The following is a 25,172-nucleotide window of genomic DNA, read 5'->3' as shown; positions in this document are numbered from 1 at the left end:
GCAAAGATGGATGTGGCAGATAGAAGAGAGCAAGGGCAGGAGGACAAGGAGGGGATCAGAGAAGGTGGGGCCTGGGGGGAGAGGTGAGCTGAGCCAAGAGCACAGGGGGGCAAAAGGGAGATCAAGGGGGCCATAGTTGCTGTGGGGCTCAGGTGGCTGGTGGCAGGGCACAGGGCAGAGGCATCTCCTTGGTGTCCTCAACCAGCACAGAAAAGACTTGGCGGGCACATGGGTTGAGGCCCAGAGAAAGAGCGTGGACCTGAGGGGCGGAGGATGTGAGCAAACCTTCTCTGAAGGTGGTCCAGGCCCTTGACCTCCCCAGCCACCAGTTGCCAAGGTCTCAGCCATCCAGCACTGGAGGTATGAGGGAGGTGGGGTGGGGTGAACTGGGGGTGGTGGAGTTACCCATACTTCACTTTTCTCAAGTGCCTCTCTTCTGGGTGTGAGTTCTTAGGAACAAAGAGACAAAAGAATGAGGCTCTAAGGTAGAACTTCAGGCAGGACAGCCGCTGGACTGAAGATTTTAGAGGGGGAGCTGGGAGATGGCGCCTATCCTGCTTCTAAAAAAGAAAGCTCTGCTTCTTTACTGGGAGGCGGGGACTCCTGTGTTCTCGATGGTGGGAGGGCTAGCGGGAAGAGGGTCCGACTTACCCCCTCAGAGCCTGGCGCCCAGGTCAGGGCTAGGGACAGGAGCCTCTCTGAGCTCCTCCACCCTCAGCTGCTGACGCGATCGCGGCTTCCAGGAGCCATGGAAACTGCGGGCAACACCAAGCGGTGGGAGAAGGAGACACCAGAGTCCTCCCACCTCGTCTGAGTGGATGAAAACCTTAGATGAAACTCGGCTGGTACGGCTGCGGGCCATAGGCCAAGCTTTCGGGCCCAGGAAAGAATGGCAACTCAGAAGCTCCGACCCTTGAGGCAGGAGCCTAAAGGGGCGGGATCTAGGGGCACAGACAGCCGGGCTCTTGGTCATCAACTCCACACTAGAAGCGGCTGCTGAATTTCTATACTGGGGGGGAATGGGTGCATTTGGTTGGCGGGGGACCGGGAGCCGGTTTTGAGGCTGCAGTAGTGTAGCAAGCATCCCGTTTTTACCTAACTTGTTTACTTCCGGTAGGGGTGGTGGAACTAACGGAGATTTCGGGGGAACCAAGCACCCGCTCAAGCCACGCCGTCAGACCCCAGTTTAAGGGGGAGCCAGAGGCTAGAGACTGGAGAGCCCTCCCTAACTCCCGAGGGGGCGGCTCCGCTCCGACAGCGCCTGGTGGCTGGGAGGTGACGACTCGCAACAGGGGCGTGCCCAGCCTCATTGGGGAGGGGCCGGGGGCGGGGCCGGGGAGAGGGATGGCTGGCGGCCAGGCCCCGCGGTGCTGTCCCGGGGAGGGGTGGGGTCTGGAGGGATGCTCTGTCCCCGGCGTGGCGCGGGGTCAGTTAGAGGACGCTCCCACCCGCTTTGCTGAGCGATGCCAACTAGAGCCCGGGGGCGGGGAGTGTGGGGACCTCACAAACAGTGAAGTCTTCCAAAGGACCCGACCTAGGTTTTCTCATCTGGAAACAGGGCCTCGTTATTCCGCTCTGACCACGCGCGGGGCAAGTAGGTGGGCGGGGCTTTGGTGAGCCCACGCTCGCGGCCCGGGCAAAGGGGTCGCCGAGTGACTCCCGGTCAGCCCGCGGCGGGGCACAGGGCTTTTGTTTGGCGGGGGTTTACAAACTGAGAAACAATGCCGGTCCGCTTAGTGCCGTCCTCCAAGGATGCTCAGGGGAAAGGAGACACGCCCCGCCCCTCTCTTCCAGACCCCATCCCTCCAGAGGCCCCGCCTACGTGACTCTCCGGTATCTTCTCAGAAACTGCTGTGCACCTACGGCTTGCCGCCACGGCTTAAAAAAACCTCCACACAAAGAGAATAAGATCTTCCACATAACTGGGAGTCGGGACAGCCTTCCCGAGCCTTCCGTGATCTTTAGCGCCCTCCTGGGCCCCGGAGCCAGGCGGGCGTCAAGGCCCGCCAGGTTTTCACTGGGGCGACAGAGAAACAATGCCCTCCTCCCGGCACGCAGGAAAGGGACAGGCAGGCACAGGCGGGGCTGGGGCTCCACCTTTGGGCTTCCGGCGCCGTCGGCCGGGGACGCCCCCGTCGCGTCTTTGGGGCCTACGTGCGACGCGACACGGGGGAAGGCGGGCCGCGGCCGGGGACTTCCTCTCGGCCCTCCCGGAACCAGGCTCCGCAGTTGCCTCACCGACCTGCGCTGAGAAGGCGGGTCCTCCAGAGCCTTCGAGTCGAAGGCTAGAGCGGCCAAGCCGCCGAGCCGGGTCGAGCCCGGGCTGGCGACGGCTGCGTCACGCAAGGGGCGGGGCTGCCACGGGCGGAGGCCGGAGCCGGAAGCGGAAGAGGCGCTCGAAGCGGGGAGTGGGGCCTAGCTGCAGCCGGAGCCTGGGAGAGGGTGAGTATGGGGTCCGGGGCCGCGACGGGAGCGGTGGCGGGCGGTGAGTCGGAGGGGTGGGCGCGCTGGGTGTGGATCCCAGGGCTCCCGGATCGATCTCAGGCTACTCTCTTTCGTTTACTTCTCGGTCTACTTCAGGCCGCGGACCCGACCTCTCACCCCTGACCCGTCGCTTCTCCCCCAGAGGGCGGTCACCGCAGACCCCGATCTCTCGATCCCGCGTGTCGGAGTCCGAGCCTAAGAGGCCTCTGAGGCCCCTGCAGGGATACTGTTTGGGCCCTGCACCCGCTCGCGGAGTGGGATCGGGGTCCTACCTGCGATAGCCTGGAGGGGCTTTCGGACCCCTCCCCTACCCCCGGCTCGAGGCTTAGTTCGCACACTCCTCTTCCCCGCGCGGCTTGGGAGTTTGATTCCGGCCCAAGCTGGCCTTCCCCTCCTCTCCCTCCCCTCCCCCTCCCCCTCCCCCTCCCCCAGGTCTCCCCTCGCCTCCACTGGCGGCGGTTACGGGGGACGGGGCTCTGAGATCTCTGGAGAGGCGTCAGGAGGGGACGCGAGCGAGGACCTCAGGCCCCCTGCGTGTTTTGTTGTGATGCTGGATCCGCTCCAGCCCGGAGCAGGGGCCCGGCCAAGCTGACAGTACAGATGCCCGGGCTGCTCCTCGGTCCGGGAATCTCTGTCCTTTAGTTCCGGGTGCGGGTGTCCTGGTGTGGAGCTGGGGTGGGAATCGCCTGAGCCAGGGCTCCGTCGAGGCGGAGTTGGCGGCCTTCCAGCTTCCCTCCTCCATGCCCTTGAAAAGGAGGAGCGTTTCACCCGATGGTGGCGGCTTGCAAGGTGGCAGGTTTGAGGTTGCAGCGGTGGGGCAGCGTCAGCCAAAAATAACCATGGGGCGCTGGGGTGGCTGGAATCCGGGAGGGCAGCCACTGACCTGGCTGGCTGCTCTTCTTGTCAGCCCAGTTCTCTGGCCAGGACCAGCAAATGAGAAGACGACTAGGCCCGTGCTCAGAGAAAAGCTGGCATCCTCCGCCTGGTTTCCTTCACCTTACCTTTTTCTTCATTGTGCAGAGGCAGAGCCTTCCAGAGCATATCTTAACAACCTGTTTTCTGAGGTCTCAGAGAATCAGAGATAATTGATGAGAAATGGGCCCTAGAGCCCTAGCTGGGAAGATAATGAGGAGCATCTGGTATTCCCAATATTTCACTTGCCTAGAATGTGTTAAAGGAGAAGTTATATCCTCTATGATTGCTTTGTGTGTGATGTCTCATATAGCTTTCATACTTATCATCTCCTTTGCCAAGTTGGCTGGGGGGGGTCGTGTCATCTCCATTTTCCAGGTATGGTAACCAAGGCCCAGTGTATAAGGTCACGAGGCCAGTAAGGCAGCACTGGGATTTCGTTCAGGGTTTTCTACCCGGATCTCTCTCTTCTCTGGTCCCTTGGAAGGGACTTAAAAATGTCCTTAATACCCTTAGGGCATTTAACACAGACCCCGAGTTGTTTCCTGGAAACTTTTTTTTTTTTTTTTGCGATACACAGGCTTCTCACCATTGTGGCCTCTCCCGTTGTGGAGCACAGGCTCCGGACACGCAGGCTCAGTGGCCATGGCTCACGGGCCCAGCCACTCCATGGCATGTGGGATCTTCCCGGACTGGGGCACGAACCCGTGTCCCCTGCATCGGCAGGCGGACTCTCAACCACTGCGCCACCAGGGAAGCCCCCTGGAACCTTTTTAATGTTGCTGATGTAAAGCTGCCTTCAGTACCTCTTGTGGGCCCAGACCTGTGCTAGGCCTTTGACCTAAAGACATGTACTAGGCATGTTACTTAAAGGAGTGATATAATTTAATCTGCACAGAGTCCTGTAAGAGATTATTATCCCCTTGTTGCAAGAGGAAGTTGAAGGTTAGACTTGTTTAATAACTTGCCTAAAGGCACAAGCTAGAAGTGGCAGTGCCAGGATTCAGATTGACATCTGAAGCTGTGCTCTTTCCACTTACATGAGCATATATAAGAATCTTCTGGGTCCCAGGAGAGAGTCTTTGGCCTGTGTAGACTAGACCATGTCTTCCAGGTCTGGTGCTTTGCCCAGTGAGGATGGGCAGGGCCTTTGTCCTGGCCATTGGAACATCTTCCTTGTCACTTATTGAGATGTGAGATACTGCCTTCATTCCATCGCTTAGGCACCTGACCCAGCCATAATTGCAGAGAAACAGTGAAATATTAGTCAAAACAGAACAGCTCTTGAGGAGCTGTTACAGAGTATTTATCTCCAAGGGTTGCTGTGGCCTGGGCTTCCAGGTAGAGGGCAGAAGACAGCTGCTAGCGGGGAGATTGAGGGCAGTGACTTTCTCAGGATTGCAGACAAGCTCCCAGGGGTTTTGTCAGATATGCCTCACTGACCTGCTCGTTTAAGGAGAGCCATTCCATTCTGTTCTCCTCCAGACAGACCCTTCTTATAAGATGAGACAGCCTCAGTGGATTTGTCCAAAATGTGCTTGATCAGGCAAGCCCAAGACTGACCACCATTGGTTGGCTATGGCCAAGTGAAAGGTTGGGAGGAAGGCTGGCTACGGTCTCTGGCCCAGCCCTCCTGTGGAGGCAGTGTCAGGGTTTGGGGTTTGGGTGGAACAGGGAACTGGCTTCACATAGCCATCTTTCTCAGCTGATGGCTGATCCAACCTGGCAATTTTCTGTGGTGGGTGTAAGTCCCTACTGAACCAGGAATAGTGAGATGGAGCCCTTTTGGCCTGCCTCCCCGAGCCCAAAGCCTGCCAGACAGCCAGGCTTCTGACTTCTCCTGAGATGGGCACAGAAGAGGATACTGGAGCAGGGAATCTAGAAGAGGGCACAGTGATGGTACTGTTGGAGGTGAGGCACTGCCTGGCATGGCACCAGTGGCAGGTGGTCTGCGGGTGCTAAATAGGCCTCGGGCAAGTGACTTGGTTGCTCTGAAGACCCTGGCATCTTTACAGATACTAGGACTGACTGTAGACCAACAAGGGCTGGTCTGCTTGGCCAGACCCTCAGGTAGCCTAGGGAATGTTTGTGGGACCCTCTTTGTCCAAGGGCTGGTCTTCTCGATTCTGCTTGTGGCTCCTCACACTGATTTGTGGTCCTTGAGCAGAGTACAGTTCAGGGCCTCAGCCAGGCAACCTGGCTTCTCAAACTCGAGGGCCTTCACCCCTTGCTCCTGTGTATTGGCTCCCTGCCAGCAGCCTTTTGACTCTGGCCTCTGGCTCAACAGAACAGGCACTTCATAGGACCCTACAGACAGGCAGGAGGGAATTGAGCACAGGAGGCTCCCTTTCTACTTGGCCTTGGTCTCCTGTGATGGTGCTCACCAGCCCCTCCCTGCATTCTGCCTCGGCACCTGTCCTGGCTCTCCAGGTTCCCTGAGTGCTCAGGCCACCAGGCCAATGATGCTGTGCTGGGGAGGCAGCTGCTTGTTTGTTCTCTGGTGAAGGGTGTTACCCATTGTCTGCTGTTTGACCAGTGTGACCTCAGAGTTCTTCACTTCATAAACCCCTGGGAGGGGCTGCCCCCAGACAGAACAATGGGCCTCTTCTTCAGGAGCGCCTAGGCTGCCCGGGCAGCCCTGTGGCTGGCTGCGTGCTTAGCGGGGCTTTTATTTCTCATGGCCTAGATGCATCACTGTAAGCGATACCGCTCCCCTGAGCCAGACCCGTACCTGAGCTACCGATGGAAGAGGAGGAGGTCTTACAGTCGGGAGCATGAAGGGAGACTGCGATACCCCTCTCGAAGGGAGCCTCCGCCCCGGAGATCTCGGTCTAGAAGGTGAGGGGGAACTAGGTCGGAAGAAAGGATTCCTTTCCACTTCCGGGCTAGGGAGACAGCCTGGAGGCTTGTGGCAGCCCTGGGCCTCTTCAGGTGACTGCCGCCTCTGCCCGGCTGCACATTGATCACTGCCCTGTCCTCTTCAGGCTCTTCCCCTGTTCCCCTTGCAATTCCCCTGCATTCCCTGGCCTCAGTTCGCCACCATCCATGCCACCCCTTCTTTCTCTATCCTTGAGTCTTCCTTCTCCTGACACATTCCCCCGTTTTCTAGGCCAGCATCTCCCCTGCTAACCTCTGAGCCTTCCTCATTTTGGATTGGGAACATAACCTCAGCCCTTTCCAGATATTGGTCCCTGGTCTTATCTCAGTCCCCAGACCAAAATAACAGTCTCTGCAGGCCACAGAGAGCTCTGGGATGGGGGACCCGCAGAGGTCCTCCACCATGCTCACCTTTCCCAGTGCTCTGCCTCCTGTGGCGCCGGAGGGGTGCTGTCAGGAGCTGGGGTTCTGGAGGTTGGATTTCACGCACACGTGCCCACCCACCCCGCACTTCCCCTAGTCTGGACGCCTCTGCTCCCACAGGCTACCCTTGTGAGCCCTTTGCAGGGGCCCCACCACATGAGTCTTGATTAGTAGCAGGAGCCCGGTTGGTGGGAGGAAGCTCTGACCAGTGTACCTATCCCGGTCTTGGCAGCCATGACCGCCTGCCCTACCAGAGGAGATACCGGGAGCACCGTGACAGTGACACGTACCGGTGTGAAGAGCGGAGCCCATCCTTTGGAGAGGACTACTATGGATCTTCACGTTGCCATCATCGTCGGCGGTCACGGGAAAGGGAGCCATACCGGACCCGCAAGCATGCCCACCACTGCCACAAACGCCGCACCAGGTCTTGTAGCAGCGCCTCCTCGGTGAGTGGTGGCCAGAGTGTGCTGGCTGGGGCTTAAAGGCCTCGTCTCTTTCTAGCCTTCTCTCAGGCTGGCTGGTCTGGGTGAGTACTGCCAGCTCTGCGCACGTGCATTTGGTGTGCCTGCATGTGTGTGTGTATGTGTTGTCTGGTCCAGGTGCAGGGCTGGGCAGGGGCCCGGCTCCTCTATCTTCTGGCCCATGGGCAGTGGCAACTTGAGGGCTCTGGTTCCGGCGCTGGCTGGTCCCCAGCCTATCTGTGTCTCCACACCGCTCCAGGACAGGCCACATGCGCAAGTAGCCAGAGACACTTCTTCAGAATCCTTAATAGGGTTGCTGGTACGTGGTCTGGGGCTGTATGGCCTGGTCTTCCCCACCCAGAGATTGCCCCCCACACACAGCTGAGTGCTCCGACTGGTATGGACTGCATCCACCTCTGCAGTCTCTTCTCCACGCCCCTCACCAAATGCCTGGAGGCTGGAGTGCCCACGGGTAGGGGAGGGCCCGTCAATTAGCATGGACTGGGACCTTCCCTCTGACCTCCAGTCAGGTCCTCTGCAGCCTAGCCTCTTCACGTGAGGGGCAGTCAAGTCAAGGGGGATGAGCTGCCTGTGTGGTGGGGCATGTGAAGAAATGGCAAAAGGCCCGCAGCTCCAGGCCTTGTCCAGCTGCAGGCCACGTGCCCAGAGCAGGGCCTGGAAACATCCTTAATGTGAAGGGTTGTACAGAAGGGTCTCTGCTGAGACCAGGAAACCACACTGTGCTCAGACCTCTGGGAAGGAAGGCCAGTTGTGTATCTCTGAGGGTGTATGCTGTCTTCTCTTCTCTTCCCCAGCTCTCTTCCCTCCCTCACTCGCTCCCGGCCGTGAGGCCCCTGAGGAGTAGTGGTGCAACAGTGGAGGGGGGCCAGGCGTCTTCTCTGCCGAGCTTTCCCGTGGTTCTTTGAGTGGCCACGGGTTGAGGTTGACTGGGCACCCGGCATGGCCTGGTGGCCTCTCTGCACACTGCCACAGGATGGTAGTGCAGGTCTGTGGCTCTGCTTCTTCTCTTTTTGGTGCCCTCTGTCGTCATGAGGCTCAGGATGGGCCGGGCCTGGCCTGTGAGTAGCATAGGTGCCAAGGCCAGGGCAGGAGCTGGCTTGGGGCCTGTGTGGGCCATCGTGGTGGTAGGCCTTGGAGAGTCGACTGGCCCAGAGGATCCAGTGCTCCTTCCCTGCTCAAGGCTGGTGGCACAAGGGCTGCTGACGGAAGGCCGTTTCTGCTGGTGATGTTAATTAAGTCTGGCCACGGATGCCGTCTAGGGACAGGTGGCAGCTGTCGGGCATGTGCAGGACTGCGTGGGCGAACAGAGGCAGGCAAGGACAGGCTGGGCATTCTGCAGCTGAAGCCAGCCAGAGTGGCCTCTGACCATTCTGGATGATCGGACCCAGGCTGGGCCAGCCATCTTCTTGCGCCGTTCTCACTGCGTCTCCACCCTAGCCGAAGCCATCATGGGAGGGCCCGGGAGGGGGAGACTCAGTGGAGGAGGGAGTCAGGCCTGTGACTCTCTACACGGCAGCCCCTCAGCAGCAGAGGCTGGTTGTCTTTCTGAGCATTTGCGGCGCCCTTCTCTTAGATAATGTCCGAGTTTTCTTTACATACCTGTAGCTGTTTTTACTTTTCTGTTTTTGAAGTCAGTTTGTGTCTTGACGTGTCCCTTGCAATATCCCTATCGTTATATATGCTGTGTGCCTTATGAAATGCTGGGATCTGGAAAATCCAATCAACCAACCCACCGGCTCCTCACCGTCTCCACCTCTGCCTTTGACTGACACCTCAATCTGTCAATCGGAACCGCCTACCATGCGATTGGTCGGATGGCGTTTCGGGGGGCGGTGCATGCAGAGAAGCCAACAGAGCAGTAAGCGCAGCAGCCGGAGTGTGGAAGATGACAAGGAGGGCCACCTGGTGTGCCGGATCGGCGATTGGCTCCAAGAGCGATGTACAGCCACCTTTCGTAAAACTTTACCTCTCTACTTTCTATCCCCCTTGTTAGACGAGACCTCTCCTGCCTGGAGGGGCCTCTAGTGCGCGTGGCGCCTTAGCGGGGCCACCAGTAATTGCCTGAATGACACAGACGCTAGCAACTTCCGTTTTTAAGAGTGTAGCAGTGAGAGAGAAACCTTTTTTGTTTTTGAGAATTTGAATGCTGTGAACTTGCAGGAGCTGCCGATCCTCTGTCCTCCAGATCCTCATGCCCTGTTTCTTTTCTCTCCTAGATGAGATCGTGGGGAACCTGGGTGAAGGCACCTTTGGCAAGGTGGTGGAGTGCTTGGACCATGCCAGGTGAGCCAGCTTCCTGGGAAGAGTTGGCCTGAGGTTCTTGAAGGTGGTGGCAGAGCTTAACCTCTTTCTTTTTGAAGCGTAGCACCAAAGCAGAGTTCTGACCTGTGCATATTGGGGTTGTGCTGATCCCCTGAATTAGGGAGAAATTCTTGGGATTCCATAGGCATGTGGCATCTCTGCCCAAGAACTGCTGGTCAGTGAATGGCGCTGCCCCAGTTTCCCCACTTCCCCAGGACTGTGGTTGTGGGTATCAGAACAGGGCAAGGCCCTGGCTCCTCCGTGGTCTGGATCTGCTTCCTGTCATCTCTTAGGGTCTGGGCCTAGCAGGGGGTTGAGAGTACTGCTGAGCCCGACTCAAGCGTGAGCCCTCACCCTCTGGAGGTCTGCCTGAGAGGCCGTGCAGGCCCCCGCTGAGAGAAGACCCTGGGCTTTCTCACCAGGCAGGCTGCTGCCTTCTCCAGTGTGGCTAGGGTTGGGCCTCTCTGAGTGTGCCGAGGTAGAGCAGGGGTGCACCCGTGTGTGTAGGGGTGCTCCTGGGGGTACCTTGCTCCCTTCTAGACTGAGCAGTGAAAAACATTTCTGTCCCCTTGCCATTCCTCAAGACCAGAAGCCTTGCCTCCTCTACCTTAGGCTGGGAGGCTACCTCCTGGGAGCCCACTGCCTTCCCGCCTTAATGGCCCTCTCTTTGGTTTGGCGCTTTGACCAGAAAGTGCTTGTGTCCTTGCTGTCTCATTTGAGCCACGTGCTGCCCGTATGTGACTTGTGCCATTTTAGAGATGAAGAAACACGCTTGGGGTCTGACTGTATCCCCCAGCTGTTGAATGGAGGAGCCGGGTACCGCTGTGCTCGGTTCAGAGGGTTGCTTGGAGAGGACAGTTAGGCCCAGCAGTCCAGCCAGCCATGTGGCCCCAATTTAAGGTAGTGCTTATCACTGAGGAAGCCTCCCTGGGCGCCCAGTTCCCATTTAAACACCCCTCAGACCCCATGTGGCCCAAGAGGTCAGGGCCGGGACCAGTGGGCATAGGGACATGTAGACTATACAGTGACGAGAGAGAGAGATAGGGCAGATCTGAGAGCTGTGCCACATGGGGGCTCTCTGGGCTGTGTCACTCTGAGTAGCTAGATGGAAAGTGAGCCTTTGAAGTCACTAATGGGTAGGCACAGGGCTTAGGGCACCTATAGGGAGTCCAGAGGGAGTTGGTCAGTGGGCTTCAGCTCAGCACAAGGAAGGGCCGTCCAAGCCTGGCAGTAGTTGTGTGGAAGTGACGAGCTCCCTGTGTCGAGGGTCGGAATGCCCTTGAGGGATCCTGTTCTAGGAGGCTGGAGTGGTGGTTTTTCCTCTGAGGTCCTCTCCCGCCCTGAAAATCTGGGAAAATGGGATAGGGAGAGAAAAGCAGGGTGTTCTCTAGAAGATGCCTCTGCCCTGGGGCCTGTAAACCTTTCCTCAGGCACCAAGGCCAGCTTCCCAGAGGCTTCAAGGCCACACGTTGCGGGCCAGCGCTTATCATTCTAGTTTCCCCCTGGGCATCTGAACTCTGGCTTTTCCTTCCTGACAGCAGTTGGGCCTAGCAGGCTAACCTCAGCAGATATTCTCTGCTGAGACTCTGCAAGTGGCCTACAGGGCTGGTGCTGGGGGTAAGGGTGGAGGGTGTGGAGGAGGAATTATTAAAATCCTCATGGACACTGAACAAAGGTTCCTGGCAGTCAGTGGTCTCTGATAAATGCTGTGGCTGGTAGGCAGGCAGGTGGGGCCAGGGTGGTGTGCTAAAGGGATCGGCCCTGGGGTTCCCAGGGAGAGGAGCCTGCTGCTGGGGCCCTTACCCTCTTGCCAGGCCCTCACTCCATCCTGGAATCCCAGGAGGAGCAGTTTGCCCAGACTTGTAGATGTGCTCTGGAAGGTCAGGAGGTGCCGCAGAGGGTTCTGAGTGGGACCGCTTGGCCAGGATCAACGGACTGGCCTACAGGTTGGGTTACTGAGTGAGCTCTAGGGCTGGCGCTGGTCAGCAGGATAGGGCTCTACTCCTCTGCCTACGTCCCCGGGAGCTGGCAGTGGCTGAGATCATAAAAGCCTAAGACTGGCACGGATGCCAACAGCAACTTGTTGTTATGAGGGTAGAGGTCTAGTGTTACAGGGGGTAGGCTGGGCATCAAGAATCTGCTGTCTTCAGGGCAGGCCCTGTTCCTGGAGTCCTGAGTAGTGTTTGCCAGGAGTTGCTGGGTTGGGGCGGCGGGTGGGGGGAGGGCTGCACAGCTTCTCATGAGAAATTCTGCTTCCTTCCCTGGTCCAGAGGGAAGTCTCAGGTTGCCCTGAAGATCATCCGCAACGTGGGCAAGTACCGGGAGGCCGCCCGGCTAGAAATCAATGTTCTCAAAAAAATCAAGGAGAAGGACAAAGAGAACAAGTTGTGAGTGTCGGCAAGGAATGGGAGGGAAGCTTCCTAGGGGGCAGCGTCTACTCCGGCCCCAACTGTCTGGACCCACTGGGGCTGAGCAGTGCCCTTTCACCTGGTTGGCACCATGCCTTCTGCCGACAGCCAGAGCCAGGGGAGTTTGGCGAGTGAGTCTTGCTGGAAGGAACCTTTGGATTTCAGTCTAGGCCCCACCACAACCAGCTCTGTGTTCTGAGGCGGGCCTCCCCGCCCTGAGTTTGTGAATTGGGGGCTTCATTGGGTTGTGGTGGGCATTAGACAAGATACAAACCCAAAGCTGTTTGGGGCTTTCATGTAGTCAGAGATATCCGAAGGAGAGCCACCTTTGGCACACAGACACTGAGCATTCCCCCTCCAAGCACTGTGCTGAGCCCTGCAGGATCTCAGGAAGCTCAGCTGAGGGAGTGGAAAAAAGCAATGCTTGTTCTGTGGAGTGTACTGGTGTTACTCCACCTCGTTCTCTGAGATGCAGGGATTGTGCCCATAATTTTCTTTCTCTATGTGTATCTGCATCCTGCGTGGGACCCAGCGGCCTGGGAGGGAGTGGGGACTGGCGTCACCTGAGGGGACGGGGTGAGGCAGCCAGCCCCCCCAGCACAGACCCTGAGCCCCATCCATCCTTCTCCTCCAGCCTGTGCGTCTTGATGTCTGACTGGTTCAACTTCCATGGTCACATGTGCATCGCCTTTGAGCTCCTGGGCAAGAACACCTTTGAGTTCCTAAAGGAGAATAACTTCCAGCCTTACCCTCTACCACATGTCCGGCACATGGCCTACCAGCTCTGCCACGCCCTTAGGTGTAAGTTTCCACCCTCAAATGGAGCATGGTCGGCCACATATCTGCAGCAGAGTCACCTGGTGGTCCTGCTCTCCATCATTCGCTCTAGCACATCGTTAACTATTCTTCTGGGCCAGAGACACCAGGGCCCCTTTGGCTGAAAGGCCTTCAGGTAGGAATCTGTGAGGATGGAGAGGCTGCAGTCCCCTTCAGGGGACCTCCTGAGCTGGGTCTGCCCGCAGGCACTCGGGAAAAATGAAAGAGCCGCTCTAGAATTAGCCCCGTACCACCCCGGTTCCTACCCTCCTGCATAGGATGAAGAGGTCAGAGACTGACCTGGCTGGTCCCACCCACAGATCCTGTCAACATAGACACCCTCTGTCTCACCGTCATTTCCCATCTGTCTGCCAGCCTTTGAGAGCATATCTGGTGGTGCCTGTGCTCAGCACTGCAGGATTTGCAGTGGTTGGAACAGGTCGGGAAGGCTCGTTGGAGAGGAGGTGGATAGACCTAGAGCTAGACTACAGGGTCTGCATAGATGATGGGACGGGAGTGTGTTCCAAGCTAGGTGAGCACTCAGCGACGGCCCAGAGCCTGGCATGTGCTGCAGCTCTTTCTGGTGAAGACAGGGCCCATGTTGGGAGAGATGGGCCACACCGTTGTGAGGGTCTTGAGTGCCAGATGGGAAAAGTGATGAGTGGCAGGGTACCACCATCGGTGGGATAGGAGTTGGAGGAAAAAGGCAGACTTCTCCGCGCTCGGGACTGGGGATGAGGAGAGGCAGGACTGGCTTCATTGTTTTGCTTCATAGGGGGCTCTGTGCTTGGTTTAATACTCTGCTGCTACCATCTTGAGATTCTTAACGTTTGAATAAGACGGCCTGCATTTTCATTTTGCCCTGGGCCTTGCAAATTACGTAGCTGGTGTTGGGGAGAGGGGACCACCCCAAGGCTGATGCTGCAGCTCTGGTGAGAGACAGGTTGAGGAGGCCTGGTCCCCTGCAGACAGGTGGAGGGAGGTTTTATAAATGGAAAAAGTCTCCCCTGCCCCCTCAAGAATCAGAACCTTCCAAGGCCCTAAGCACAGAGAACTCTAGAGAGGGAAGCCAGTACAGAGGCAGTTCAGTCTGCTCCCTTGGCCCACTGCTGAGGTTAGGGGCTGTGAGGGGCTCTGGCAGGCCGACTTTGGAGGAGGGAGCTGGCCTAGCGCTGGCAGGTGCACCAGAGAGGAAGCCCAGGTTTTCAGTGTCTGCTTCCCTCCTCTCCTGCTTCCCCAGTTCTACATGAGAACCAACTGACCCACACAGACTTGAAGCCAGAGAACATCCTGTTTGTGAATTCTGAGTTTGAAACTCTCTACAATGAGCACAAGGTATTGGTGGGGGAAAAGATTGAGGCCCTGTTCCAGGGGTGTGTACCCACCAGGACAGACTCGACCTGGCTCACCTTCCTTGCCCTTCAGAGCTGTGAGGAGAAGTCGGTGAAGAACACCAGCATCCGAGTGGCTGACTTTGGCAGTGCTACCTTTGACCACGAGCATCACACGACCATTGTGGCCACCCGTCACTATCGCCCGCCTGAGGTGATCCTGGGTGAGTGACTGTGTAGCTCCCAACCCTGATAAAGCGGGCAGTTGTTGGGAGGGTATAAACAGGGAGTGAGGTGCCTGTCCACCACCTGAGGCCAGTGTCCTGAGTCACTATGGCTGTTGACTTGGCCTTACCAAGAAAGAGACTTGTACTGGCTTTGGGGCAGGAGCCTTGCCAGGCAGTGTGGTAGCTACACTGTGACGTCTAGGCTGGGAACACAGGGCTGGATCTCATAGCCTGTCCCATCTTGGCTTTCAGAGCTGGGCTGGGCACAGCCCTGCGACGTCTGGAGCATTGGCTGCATTCTCTTTGAGTACTACCGGGGCTTCACACTCTTCCAGGTAAGGCCTCTCCCACATCACCCCACTACCCTAAGCGCTGCTACTCTGACAGGCTGCAGAGGCCTAGTGTGGGACCGCTGCCCACCAGTCAGCATGTTGTGAGATTGTCTCCTGAGGGCTGTAGATGCTCAGGGGAAGGAAGAGGTCAGGGTAGCTGGAACACTCAGGGACTCTTGTGGTCAGCCATCAAGGATGGAGGATTGGGGTGGGAGGAGTGAGCATTCCAGGCAAGGGGCACCGCCTGAGTGAGGGCATGGAGGTGGGCTGGGGCAGGGCACCTTCTGGGGAGAGAGTGAGGAACGTAGCCAAAAAGAGGTGTGTAGTTATACAGTGCACCTGAAGGGTCAAGGAGTCTGACCGTGACCCTGAGAGAACAGGCTGGCCTCATCCCTGGTCCCAGGCTGCCACCAGGTCAGAAAGGCTGGGACTGCTATTCCATTGGTGGGTTTGCATCTCCCAGGGCAGGAAGGGAACTTGCCCATCTTTTTTGTCCTTTATTCCCTGAGGGACCCTAAGGGGGCAGAGGCTGGCACTGACCCCCACTTGCTGTGTCCCTAACCTTCCACAGACGCACGAAAACCGAGAGCATTTGGTGATGATGGAGAAGATCCTAGGGCCCATCCCATCACACATGATCCACCGTACCAGGTAAGGAGTCCTGGTTGCTCCCGCAGGGCTGGCCTAGGGGCCTTTCCCATCTTGGAATGACCTGGCAAACCTGTTGCCGAGACCTTCCTGCTGGGTCAGGCCAGGATCCCCTGCCTTGCTTTGCTGCCATTCCTCAGGCTGCCACTGTCTTTCCCATTTAAGACTTGACCCTTCCTGTCCTTTGTTTTCAGGAAGCAGAAATATTTTTACAAAGGGGGCCTGGTTTGGGATGAGAACAGCTCTGACGGCCGGTATGTGAAGGAGAACTGCAAACCTCTTAAGGTCAGTTTCTGGCTTCCCCCAGCTCAACTTATGCCAAGGAGACCCCAGGCACTGGGCAGACACACAGCAGAGAGACAGGCCAGGCGGCTACAGGCTGCCTCCTGGTTCCGGCCCTATGGGAGGCTGTGCCTAAGGTTGCTGGGTGCTGGCAGTGGGGCTTCTTGCAAACTGCCCCAGAGGGGCCCTTAGCTCTACCCCTTCCCCACAGGGTGGCTGTGAATGTAATTGGGGAACACCAGAAGAGCCAGATGTCAGAGACCGTGCTACTTCCTGCCCCATCTTCTCTCAATTTTGGGAAGAACTAGGCAGGACTGAGGTGAGGGGTAGGGAAGACCTAGACATGGCCAGGAAGCCTCTGTCAACTGCATTTGGTGCTTGGACAAGTGAATTCCACAGAGGTGATTTCTACCCACCTGTCAGAACTTTGCACGTGGGGGCAGAGTCACCAAGCCAGCAAGACACCCAGTAGCCTGACAAGTTCAGAGCAAACATTATTACAGGCACAAAAAGAAAAGAGCTGCTCATTGTCCAGGAGGGGAGAAGTAGTCCTCCAGGGAGGCGTCCCTGCCTCCTCAGCCACGCAGCAAGGCTTCCCAGAGGCAAGGGGACCTGCTGTGGCTTCCCACGACCCTGCCATCACACTGAGACACCTTGTGTCCCTGAGCAGAGTTATATGCTCCAAGACTCTCCGGAGCACGTGCAGCTGTTTGACCTGATGAGACGGATGTTAGAATTTGACCCTGCCCAGCGCATCACATTGGCGGAGGCCCTGCTGCATCCCTTCTTTGCTGGTCTGACCCCTGAGGAGCGGTCTTTACACACCAGCCGCAACCCAAGCAGATGACAGGTGCAGGCCACCACACTGGGAGATGGAGAGCAGAACTGGGCTGCCCGGCCCCTTTTCTCCAAGCTCTACCACCGGCCCCAGGGCCAGAGCCACCCAATGAACAGTGCAATGTGAAGGAAGGCAGGAGCCTACAGGGGAGGAGACTTGATGCCCAGCTGCCAGAAAGCACAGATTTGACCCAAGCTATTTATATGTTGTAAAGTTATAATAAAGTGTTTCTTACTGTTTGTACCCCCTGGTACCAGTGTGTCCATCTCCAGGCTCCTTGCCTTCTCCCTTCCCCACCTTATTAATAAAGTCTTTCTTAGCAGTTCAGCTTGTGGAGAGCTAAGTGTGAACTGGGCCAGGCACAGAAGGGCTAGCCAGAAGCTCCGGTATCCCTCTGGACCCAGAAGAGCAGTGGTAGGTCTGCTGAACAGTCCTAAAAGGGGACTGCAGGCCCCTGTACCTCTCAGCCCCAAGGAGTATAAGGGAAATGGCCCACTGGTTTTACCTATCCTTCCGGCCCTGTCTTTGGCTGGGACTTTAGACTGTTATGTGCCCGATAACTTTAATGAAGTGTGAGAAGCAAACGCAGGCTCCTAGGGCTGGCGATGCAGTACTTCACTGCAGCATACCGAGCAATTTACCACAGAGCACAGGACTCCGTCATTCAGCTTTATTTTCGTGCTGGTTTTTGGTTCCCCAAGAGCTGCATGAGTGATCGTCTTGGCCACCTGACGGGGGCTCCCTAGGACTGGGCACTGTGGGCAGGATGCCTCTGAAAAGAGCTGAAGAGAGAAGAATCATGCTTATCTTTACCACCACTGGGGAAGGCCCAGGCTGAGGGCAGGAAGAGGCTCCAGGGCCACCTGGGCAGAAAACAGGGAGAGGCTTGGGCACCAACTCCCAGTGGCCCCTCAACACAAGGCCATCACCCCCAGGGTCACTGTGACTTACTGGAGCAAGCAGAGTCTTCTGGGCCAGGGTTCTTCTAGCTCGTTTCTCACTGTACCCAATTAGGAGACCTCACTGCATCAACAGGCAGCCAGAACCTGTTTAATGGCTGCTTACTAAAATGCCTGTAATCCAGCACTGCTCCTCAGATTATGGCCCTGCCTCTAAAGAGAGGGCCCCATTATGGGAGCTCCTTGGCCCTGAGAGTGAGCAGAGGCTCAGGAAGGATACACAGCACGGGATTCACAGTCGCTGGCCTTCCGCTGCTGGAGACAGTTTAACATCTGAGGGAAGATGAGAGGAAAGGAGGGACCAGCCCTCTCTCCCCTGCCTCATCGGCTCCTGCCTATGCTCCTATAAGAAAAGTGGTAAGTAGCCTGAAACCCATGGTACCAGGGCCTACCCTGTGTCCACGATCCACCCCCTTAACCAGAGTGGGTGGGCACAGCAGAAGGAAGCCTGAAGCCCTGAAACAGGCTTTAAAGCACAAGCCTTTTGCAAGGGCCCCTCTCAGGAACTTCAGGGCATGGCTCCTGTTCTACCAGCCTTCAGGGCCTGGGCCTGTGGACATCTGGGGGCTTAGTGCCTTAGGATCTGAGCAGCAGTGTGTTCCTAAGGCTGAGCCCCACCAGCTAGCTCATCCAGAACTAGCCTCATTTTGGCATCTTTGAGACAGGGTGCTGGCCCTGAGCCCACTCATCTAGAGAAAACAATCATAAAGGGTTCAAGGCCCAGGCTGTAAAAGCTGGGGTAGAGCCCACATGGGAGGGACGTGCGCCCTGCTCTGGGATCACAGCTGCTGGGGACTATTTCAGGGGAAAGGCAGAGGGGGCAGAAGAGCGTAGGGGGTGTGTGCGCAGGCAAGGAGGGGTGGGGAGTGGTGGCTTAGGACGGAAGCACCAGGGAGCCTCTTCTGGCTCAGCACCAGGCTCCCCCAGGGGCCTCCCCAATACTGAACATTAAAGCTGCACCCTGAGGGGTCTGGCCCCAGACCAGGCAAAGGCTCAGCCCCCAGCTATAGAGTATGGGGTTGGGGGGCACTGCTGGCAAGATGGGCACTGTGGTTCTACAGTAACATAACCTTATACTATCTGTGCTGAAGACAACAGAAAAACAGTAAAAAAAATCCCAATACCGTAACACCATTCTGATGCCATTCCCCTTCCCTGCCTCCCAGAGTGATGGAGTGAAAAAAAAAACCCCAGCATAAAACCTGGATCAGCTCAAGAGAAAGGGTCAAAAGCCCCCAAATCAACCTGTGGCGGGGGCTGAGGGAAGGCCTCAAAGCCCTCAACGGAACGGAGACTGCAAGTCTGCCCTCTAGTGGACAACTGCAGTGCAGCCAGTTCTACGTGATCTGAGGAAGGGCCGCTTAGCTGGGGTTGTGAGGGAAGCAAGGGAGACAGAGCCACAAGCTCGGCACCAGAGCCAGCTCAGGCCCCAAACAGGGCTGCCCCACCCCGCGAGGCGCTCGCCCAGGCCCAGAGGCTGTAAACGTGACACACAGTCTGTGAGCTGCCTATGTCTGTAAACGAAGCCCCACCTGATCACGCAGGGGGCCGAGTGTAGCAATGCCTGGAGCCACTGTGCGCGGAGCCTGCCACTCGCCCCGCACACCCAGTAAGAAAGCTTTCCCTGGCTAAGGGCAGGTGGCAGGTCTGTTTTAAATATGAGCTGTTCTCTCAAAGAAAGAAACCAAAAAGAGAAAAAACAACAAGGTCCATGAAGCTTCACATCCTTAAGGCGTTCGTTGGCAGGAGCAGCAGGGGACCGCAGGGTCCAGCCTGCCCAGAGCCCTTCTAGGCAGAGTGCAGTGGGATGACAAACTTGCAGCCAAAGGGTGAGTGGTAGCTGATGCCCACCTCCTGGAATACCTGCTGGGGAATGCCGATGTCGCACAAATAGACACGGCCTGCGTGCTCCCCCAGAGGCAGAGGTAAGCCCAGAGCCAGTGACCACTTGGCATCGATGCCCTGTTCGACTTCATGCACAGGAGGGTCTATGCTGAGTACTGGTGCCCGGTTCTGGTTGGCCCAGGCCACGGCTGCTTTGTACCAGGGCTGATCCCGCAGGAAGGCATTCTCGGGACAATCCAGGCAGTTGATCACCAGGTCCACAGGGCTGGTGGGCAGATCTGTAGGTGGAAAGAGTGCCATCTGAAAACCCCTATAAAGTAGCAGCCCAGGCTGGGCCTAGAACCATGGTGGCCCCCAAGAGTGTCTTGTTCAGACACCACTCCAATGCCTCTCCAGAGAATAGCCTTCTCAAGGCTGGGTCAGTACTCAGGCCCCGGAAGTTCCAAGGCCTGGTTAGGCCGGGTGCTAGAGACCAAGGGCGTGTCAGCCTGATGGACCACTGTCCTCATGGAGCTCCCAGGCTGAAGCACTGTCCTGCTGGGTGTGCAGAGCTTCTCAGGACACAAGGCCCTTGCCTCCTCTGCATATCTGACTAACTCCCTGGTAAATTATAGGCTCTGGGAAGGTGGGCTCTACTGCCATGTCAGCCCTCACAGGGAGACCGTGCCTAGGGCTCAGGAGAAATGGGCTGACTGCCATTTGCTGTCTGGCCCAAGAAGTGTGAGCAGGCAAGAGCATGCTCATTCTACACCAGGCTGTCCTGCTTCAGACTGCCTGGCCTTGCTGGCCCCTCTCACTATCATGGAAATAAGTCCTCCTTGCAGCCCAACCTTAAGAACGGGGAAGGAATCTATCACTTCTCTCAGGTGTTTTAAAAGGCTTCTCTGCTCTAACCAGGCCTCTGGGACAGTGTAAGAACAGATATCTCAACAAGTATGTAAGTCTTGACCAGCCCAAGAGGTTAAACTGAGACTAGTGGAAATCAGACCAAACTCAAAGGTGAGCATCCTCAGACTTGCCTCCTGGGGCAGTTGGGATAGAAAGGCTTGTGGGCAGCTAGAGGAAGAACCAACTGCCTGGAAAAGGGCATCATGTTATAGATCTCAAGGGGGGAACCAACATATGAGAACCCCTCCCCAGGTCTCAGCCTTAAGTAATGACATATCTCAATTAGAGACTGATGGCTTTCTTACTCAGAACAGGCCACTATGGATGGAGGTGGTGGTGTCCCTGTGGGCCCTGAGGCTCTCAAGAGTGGGAGCGGCATCTTATCTTCCGCATGCCCACAGGAGGAGCCTGGCCTGAGAGTAACGGCAACCTAGAATGGCTTGCTGACATAGCTGAACACACCGTTCTTTCCTTACTTGCCTTTCAGGTACCAGGCCCTCCGGGTTTTCCTTCTCCTTCACTGACCACTCTTTCCCTGTCTCCTTAGCTGGTCTCTCAAGTCCCTGACTTCTATACAAAGAACTCAGTCTAACAACTTCTCTATCTAATCTCTCTTCCTAGGAGACATCTTATCCAGGCTCATTATGGCTTTAAATACCACCCACACACTTGTAACTCCAGACCAGATCCCTTAACTCCAGACTCTTCTCCATCAATCAACATTTCCACCTGCATATCCAACAGGCATCTCTAACTGAGCTTCTGCTCTTCTTCCCCAAATCTCCCCCGCCAGCTCTTCCCATCTCAGTGATGGGACCTCCATCCTTCCAGTTACTCAGGCCAAAAACCTTGGAGTCATTCTTAACCCTTCTCTTTCTCTCGTCCCTTACACCCAATCTGTAAACTCTTATCTTCAATATTGCTTCAGAAACTAACCACCTTTCATCACTTCCACGCTGTCTTAGCCACCAACATTTCTCTCTCCAATTATCACAATAGCCTTAATAACTCTCTTTGTAAGCCTACAGTCTGCTCTCAAACAACAGCCATAATGATCATTTGGAACCCGACTGGGATATCTTTCTTCTTCTAATTCCTCCAGTGACTCTCCATCTCACCCAGAGTAAAATTTCAAACCCTCACAGTGATCCACAGGCCCTTTATGACTGGACCCTGAAATGTCTAAGTCTGCTACCCTCCACCCAACCCTCCAACATTCCGTCTTCCTTCCCTGCTTTATTTGTCTCCGTAACACTTACTGCCATGTGACCCGAAAGAGATATTACCTGTCATCTGTCCTAACCAGAATGTAAGCTCCACGGAAGCATGGATTAAGAAAAAAAATCTGGGACTTCCCTGGTGGCACGGTGGTTAAGACTCCATGCTCCTAATGCAGGGGGCCTGGGTTTGATCCCTGGTCTGGGAACTAGATCCCACATGCATGCCGCAACTAAGAGTTCACATGCCACAACTAAGGAGCCAGCGAGCTGCAACTAAGGAGCCCGCCTGCCACAGCTAAGACCCAATGCAACCAAATAAATAAATATTTTCTTAGGAAAAAAATCTATCGCCATATCCCCAGTGTCAAAAACAGTGCCCGTTCTGTAAATATCTGTGAAATGAATAAATAGGTCCCCACCTCTCCATTTGAGTAGTGGGAGAAGGAGGAGGGTGAAAGGGATAGGAAGTAGGCAAGTGGACACCAAAGGTATTTATTTCCTTAGACACTAAGACTACTTACGGGCAAAGCATTCTTTACACTTGTGCTTTTCCACCTGTCACCACTGGGCGGCACCGCCAGACCAATGAAAGCACCGAGGACGGAGAGGGCCTCAGCCCAGCTCTGTGCAAGTGCTCACCTTTGAGGCTAGACACTTGTTGGCCCTGGGTCTTGCTGAAGAGAGAGAGTTCGTTGGTAATGGATTCCAGCATCTTCACGAAGTTGGGCAGGAAGAGGATGACCTGGACATCATGGTTGGCTAGGTGCCTCCCACAGCTGATACCCTGAGCCCCCTTCACATGGGGCCCACATAGCAGGGCCACCGTAGGCCTCTGGTGAACATTTTTGGGATTCAACCTGGAACAGAAGGCAAAGAAGCGTTATCAGCTGCAGACTTGCCAATCCCTTGCATCATATACCAGGCAAGTGCGTCTCGGCACCTACTGCTCTCAGAGTTCTCGCCAGTCCCAGGTTCCAGAGGCGGATGGACAAAACCCACTGAAGGCCAGGTTTACAGGGTGGCACTCCCACTGTCCCACATACCGGTGTCATGTCATCTGCTGGGTCCTCTCATTAGGTAGTTCACCCAGATCTTGTTCCATATAACACTGTTGCCAGAACATTGCTTTCTGACCAAGAACACTTACTGTTCTCACCGTATGACCTATTAGGTCCAAACTCTTCTTAGCAAAGAGGCTTTTCTACCTCTGCAGCCTTCTTTGCTCTTCTTCCCCAACATGCCTGCTCCACTGCAGGAACACTGGTCTCATCATTCTCTGCTGCACGTGTAAGGTTCTTTCTTGCTTCTGCTCAACCTATTCCCCCTGCCCAGAAACCCCTTCACTTGTGAAACTCTGACCCACCCCTTTTACGATTACTCTGCCTCAACTCCTAAGACACTCACAGCAAGTACCAAAGACGGTAGTTCTAAATCATCCTCAATCAGTTGCCAGTCCAAGTTCTCTTTACTGAGCTGCCAGTAAGCTAATAAGGGCAATGGTGTAGACACTAATAGTACCTATTTCACAGGACGCTGGGTGGATGAATGGATGTAAAGCACTTGTAACAGGAACCGACACACAAAGTACTCAATCGATGCTGGCACTGTTACACTATTGGTCACAGAGGAGGCAGCAGGCAGGCTAGGGGCTTCCCGGCCTCCTAGGCTGGTAGCGGCCTTGGACACCCACTTCCTGATGAAGTCACTTCCAGCTTCCCGCCGTTCAAAGCTGAGACCTCTCTGGTCTCAGAGAAGCCACAAGTAAGGAGGTTTAGAGGATTAGCCCTAGAGCTGTGCCCGACTCAGTCTGCCCCCAGGGCAGGAAGGGAAGGGGAGATGAACAGCAAGAAAGAGGCTTAGGCCCCTGCTTAGGGGCGGAGCAGTGACAGTCACTTACTCTTTTTCCCCAAAGAGAGGAAGACAGATGTTGTCAAGCCAAAGAGGAAACCCGCACTCCCCAAATAAATTTGGGGCAATCTGGTAATGTACTTTACATATACACCAAGTCATTCATTTCCCTCACCATGTTTGCATCTTATGGAAATATGACGAGTACTTCTCCCTTCACGCAGATACTGCCGAGTTCTGGCATCTGACTCACCCGTGTCTGTTCCCTAAATGGACTCTCCCTCTCACAGAGGCATCCCCATCAGAGGACTCAAAACGGACCACGGCACCCACATACCCAACGGCAGGGTCAGAGTATAGGCACTGGAGACCTGGCCCCACCGTGAACCAGCAATGTCACGTGGGCCAAGTTTTTCTGCTCTCTGAGCCTTAGCTTTGCTCATCTTAAAACCTGGGTTACTATTTACCTTCGAGGTGAAGCTATGAGGATCAAATTAAATGCTGTTGTGAAAGTGCAGTGAAAAAATGCATGGTACTTGACATACATGAAACTGATTACCGTGGTAACTGCTGCAAACGACAGGAGATGGCCCTTCTGAGAGTTCAGACACTGAAAGAACAGACAGGCACAAGGACAGCCACCTCCAAGAAGCTGACTAGAGGAATGTGACTTGGGGAGGACATTCAGATCCTGCCCCCAAACTGCTGGGAAGCCACTTAATGGCCTCCAATACTCCCAGGAAGAGGTTATTCCTCAAGTTGCCCCAATGGCTGCTCTGGGAGAAGGTTCTACGGTCATCAGACCCAAGGGCAGGATACTCCTTCAGAGAGCAGCTTGCACTACTTCCTAGCCTTTGTGGTCTCCACTGGCTCTTTCCTGGCAGAGGAGAGGCCAGGGAACCAGGTTGGGAAGCAGGCCTAAATCAAGGGACAAGGAGGAATGAACACAATGCTATAGGGTGAGGGGAGAGGAGAAGCAAGGAGGGGACATCTCACAGCCAGCGTGGATCACTTTAGACACCACTCCCCCACAAGGCTACCAAAGTCCTCCTCTTTATTGACAAATACAGCAGATACCTATCAACTCTAATCGTGCCTGCTCTCTCAGCATCGCCATTGCTGACCATCCCTTTATTCCTCAAACACCATTCCTTTGGTTCTTAAACACTACCCTCTTGGTTCTCTTACCTCTCTGGCTTTAAACTTTCTTAGCTAGTTTGGAAGGCTCCTCATCTCTTAACTCTGCTTTAATGCTAATGTTCCCCAGAATTCCACCCTAGGCCCTTTCATCCCTTTACACTCTCTCCTTAGAGGAGCTTGCCTATTCTTATACCGTGTATCAGATGATGACTTCCAGATCTTTATCTTCTGCTCAGACCTTTTTCTAAACTTCAGATCCCGACTGCCAATGGTTTACTGGATGTCTCACAGGCCTCCTAAACCCAACATATCCAAAACAAAATCCACCATCTCCCCCAAACCTGCTCCTCTTCCCACATTCCTTATCACAGTGAATGCTATCACTATCCAACCAGATGTCCATGCTAGAACGCTTTAAGTTCAGTGATCACTGACACTTCACTTTCTGTCACCTTCCATATCCATTCAATACCCTGCCCTGCTGATTTTACCTTTAAAAATTCCCTCATCCACCCACTTCTCTGTTCCCTACTTCCCTGCTTGGGGCCACCATCACCTGGCCCCTGACTCAGTTTTCTAACTGGTCTCATGGCCCCAGTCTTGCCTCCTCCATTAATCTACTTGGCCAAAGTCGCCTTTTTAAAACACAAGACTAACCGTGTTACAGCACTACTGAAATCCCTTTAGCAGCTCCCTACCTCTCAGCTGTACCAAAGCCCTACTTTCCAGCCACACGAAATGACTTATGGATCCACGGTCTCCTGATCCTTTCTGCCCTCGGCACACGCTTGTTACTTTTCCCCCTTGCTCTGTAGGACTCAGTTTGGATGTCACTGCTCTAGGAAGGGTGAGTGGCTTCTCCAGCCTGGAGTAGAAATGTGGCTTCCTGGAGAGGCTTCTGTTTCCTC

At 55.5% G+C, this 25,172-nt stretch overlaps 2 protein-coding genes across 7 annotated transcripts in view; one reads left to right on the top strand and one right to left on the bottom strand.

Annotated features, from left to right (window-relative positions):
- The first annotated feature begins 1,944 nt into the window (after positions 1-1,944).
- On the top strand, positions 1,945-16,672 carry CLK3 (CDC like kinase 3). Of its 4 annotated transcripts, none has more exons than XM_079912469.1 (13): positions 1,945-2,442; positions 6,083-6,234; positions 6,929-7,145; positions 9,024-9,120; positions 9,398-9,464; positions 11,753-11,869; positions 12,525-12,691; positions 13,947-14,041; positions 14,132-14,261; positions 14,517-14,599; positions 15,168-15,247; positions 15,439-15,529; positions 15,738-16,339. In XM_079912469.1, exons 2-13 carry the CDS (start codon positions 6,083-6,085, stop codon positions 15,996-15,998), a joined length of 1,557 nt encoding a protein of 518 aa, XP_079768595.1. In that variant the 5' UTR covers positions 1,945-2,442; the 3' UTR covers positions 15,999-16,339. The 4 variants fall into 4 exon arrangements, with proteins under 4 accessions (XP_079768595.1, XP_079768596.1, XP_079768597.1 ...); XM_079912471.1 differs by having other exon boundaries at positions 1,948-2,442; positions 16,197-16,672; XM_079912470.1 differs by having other exon boundaries at positions 1,946-2,442; positions 15,439-15,875.
- A 334-nt stretch (positions 16,673-17,006) lies between these two features.
- EDC3 (enhancer of mRNA decapping 3) overlaps positions 17,007-25,172 on the bottom strand; it is a 52,211-nt gene continuing 44,045 nt past the window's right edge. For 2 of the 3 annotated variants that reach the window (XM_079912475.1, XM_079912474.1), the window contains 2 exons: positions 21,916-22,133; positions 17,007-19,446 (listed from right to left, as the gene is read on the bottom strand). In XM_079912475.1, the coding sequence (XP_079768601.1) occupies positions 19,112-19,446; positions 21,916-22,133 (553 nt within the window). In that variant the 3' untranslated portion in view covers positions 17,007-19,111. The remainder of the gene's footprint in view (positions 19,447-21,915; positions 22,134-25,172) is intronic. The other variant, XM_079912473.1, reaches the window with a different exon arrangement.

Source organism: Stenella coeruleoalba (assembly GCF_951394435.1).
Source record: "Stenella coeruleoalba genome assembly, chromosome: 2".
Taxonomy (NCBI): Eukaryota; Metazoa; Chordata; class Mammalia; order Artiodactyla; family Delphinidae; genus Stenella; species Stenella coeruleoalba.
The sequence above is the reverse complement of the archived record's forward strand: the minus strand, read 5'-3'. Positions and strand labels throughout refer to the sequence as shown.

Bases quoted from the DNA above. Each gene is read 5' to 3' on its own strand.
- CLK3 (XM_079912469.1), top strand. From the start codon at position 6,083: ATGCATCACTGTAAGCGATACCGCTCCCCTGAGCCAGACCCGTACCTG. The intron at 9,121-9,397 runs GTACAGCCACCT...TTTCTCTCCTAG, and splicing joins CGATTGGCTCCAAGAGCGAT to ATGAGATCGTGGGGAACCTG. The intron at 11,870-12,524 runs GTGAGTGTCGGC...CTTCTCCTCCAG, and splicing joins AAGGACAAAGAGAACAAGTT to CCTGTGCGTCTTGATGTCTG.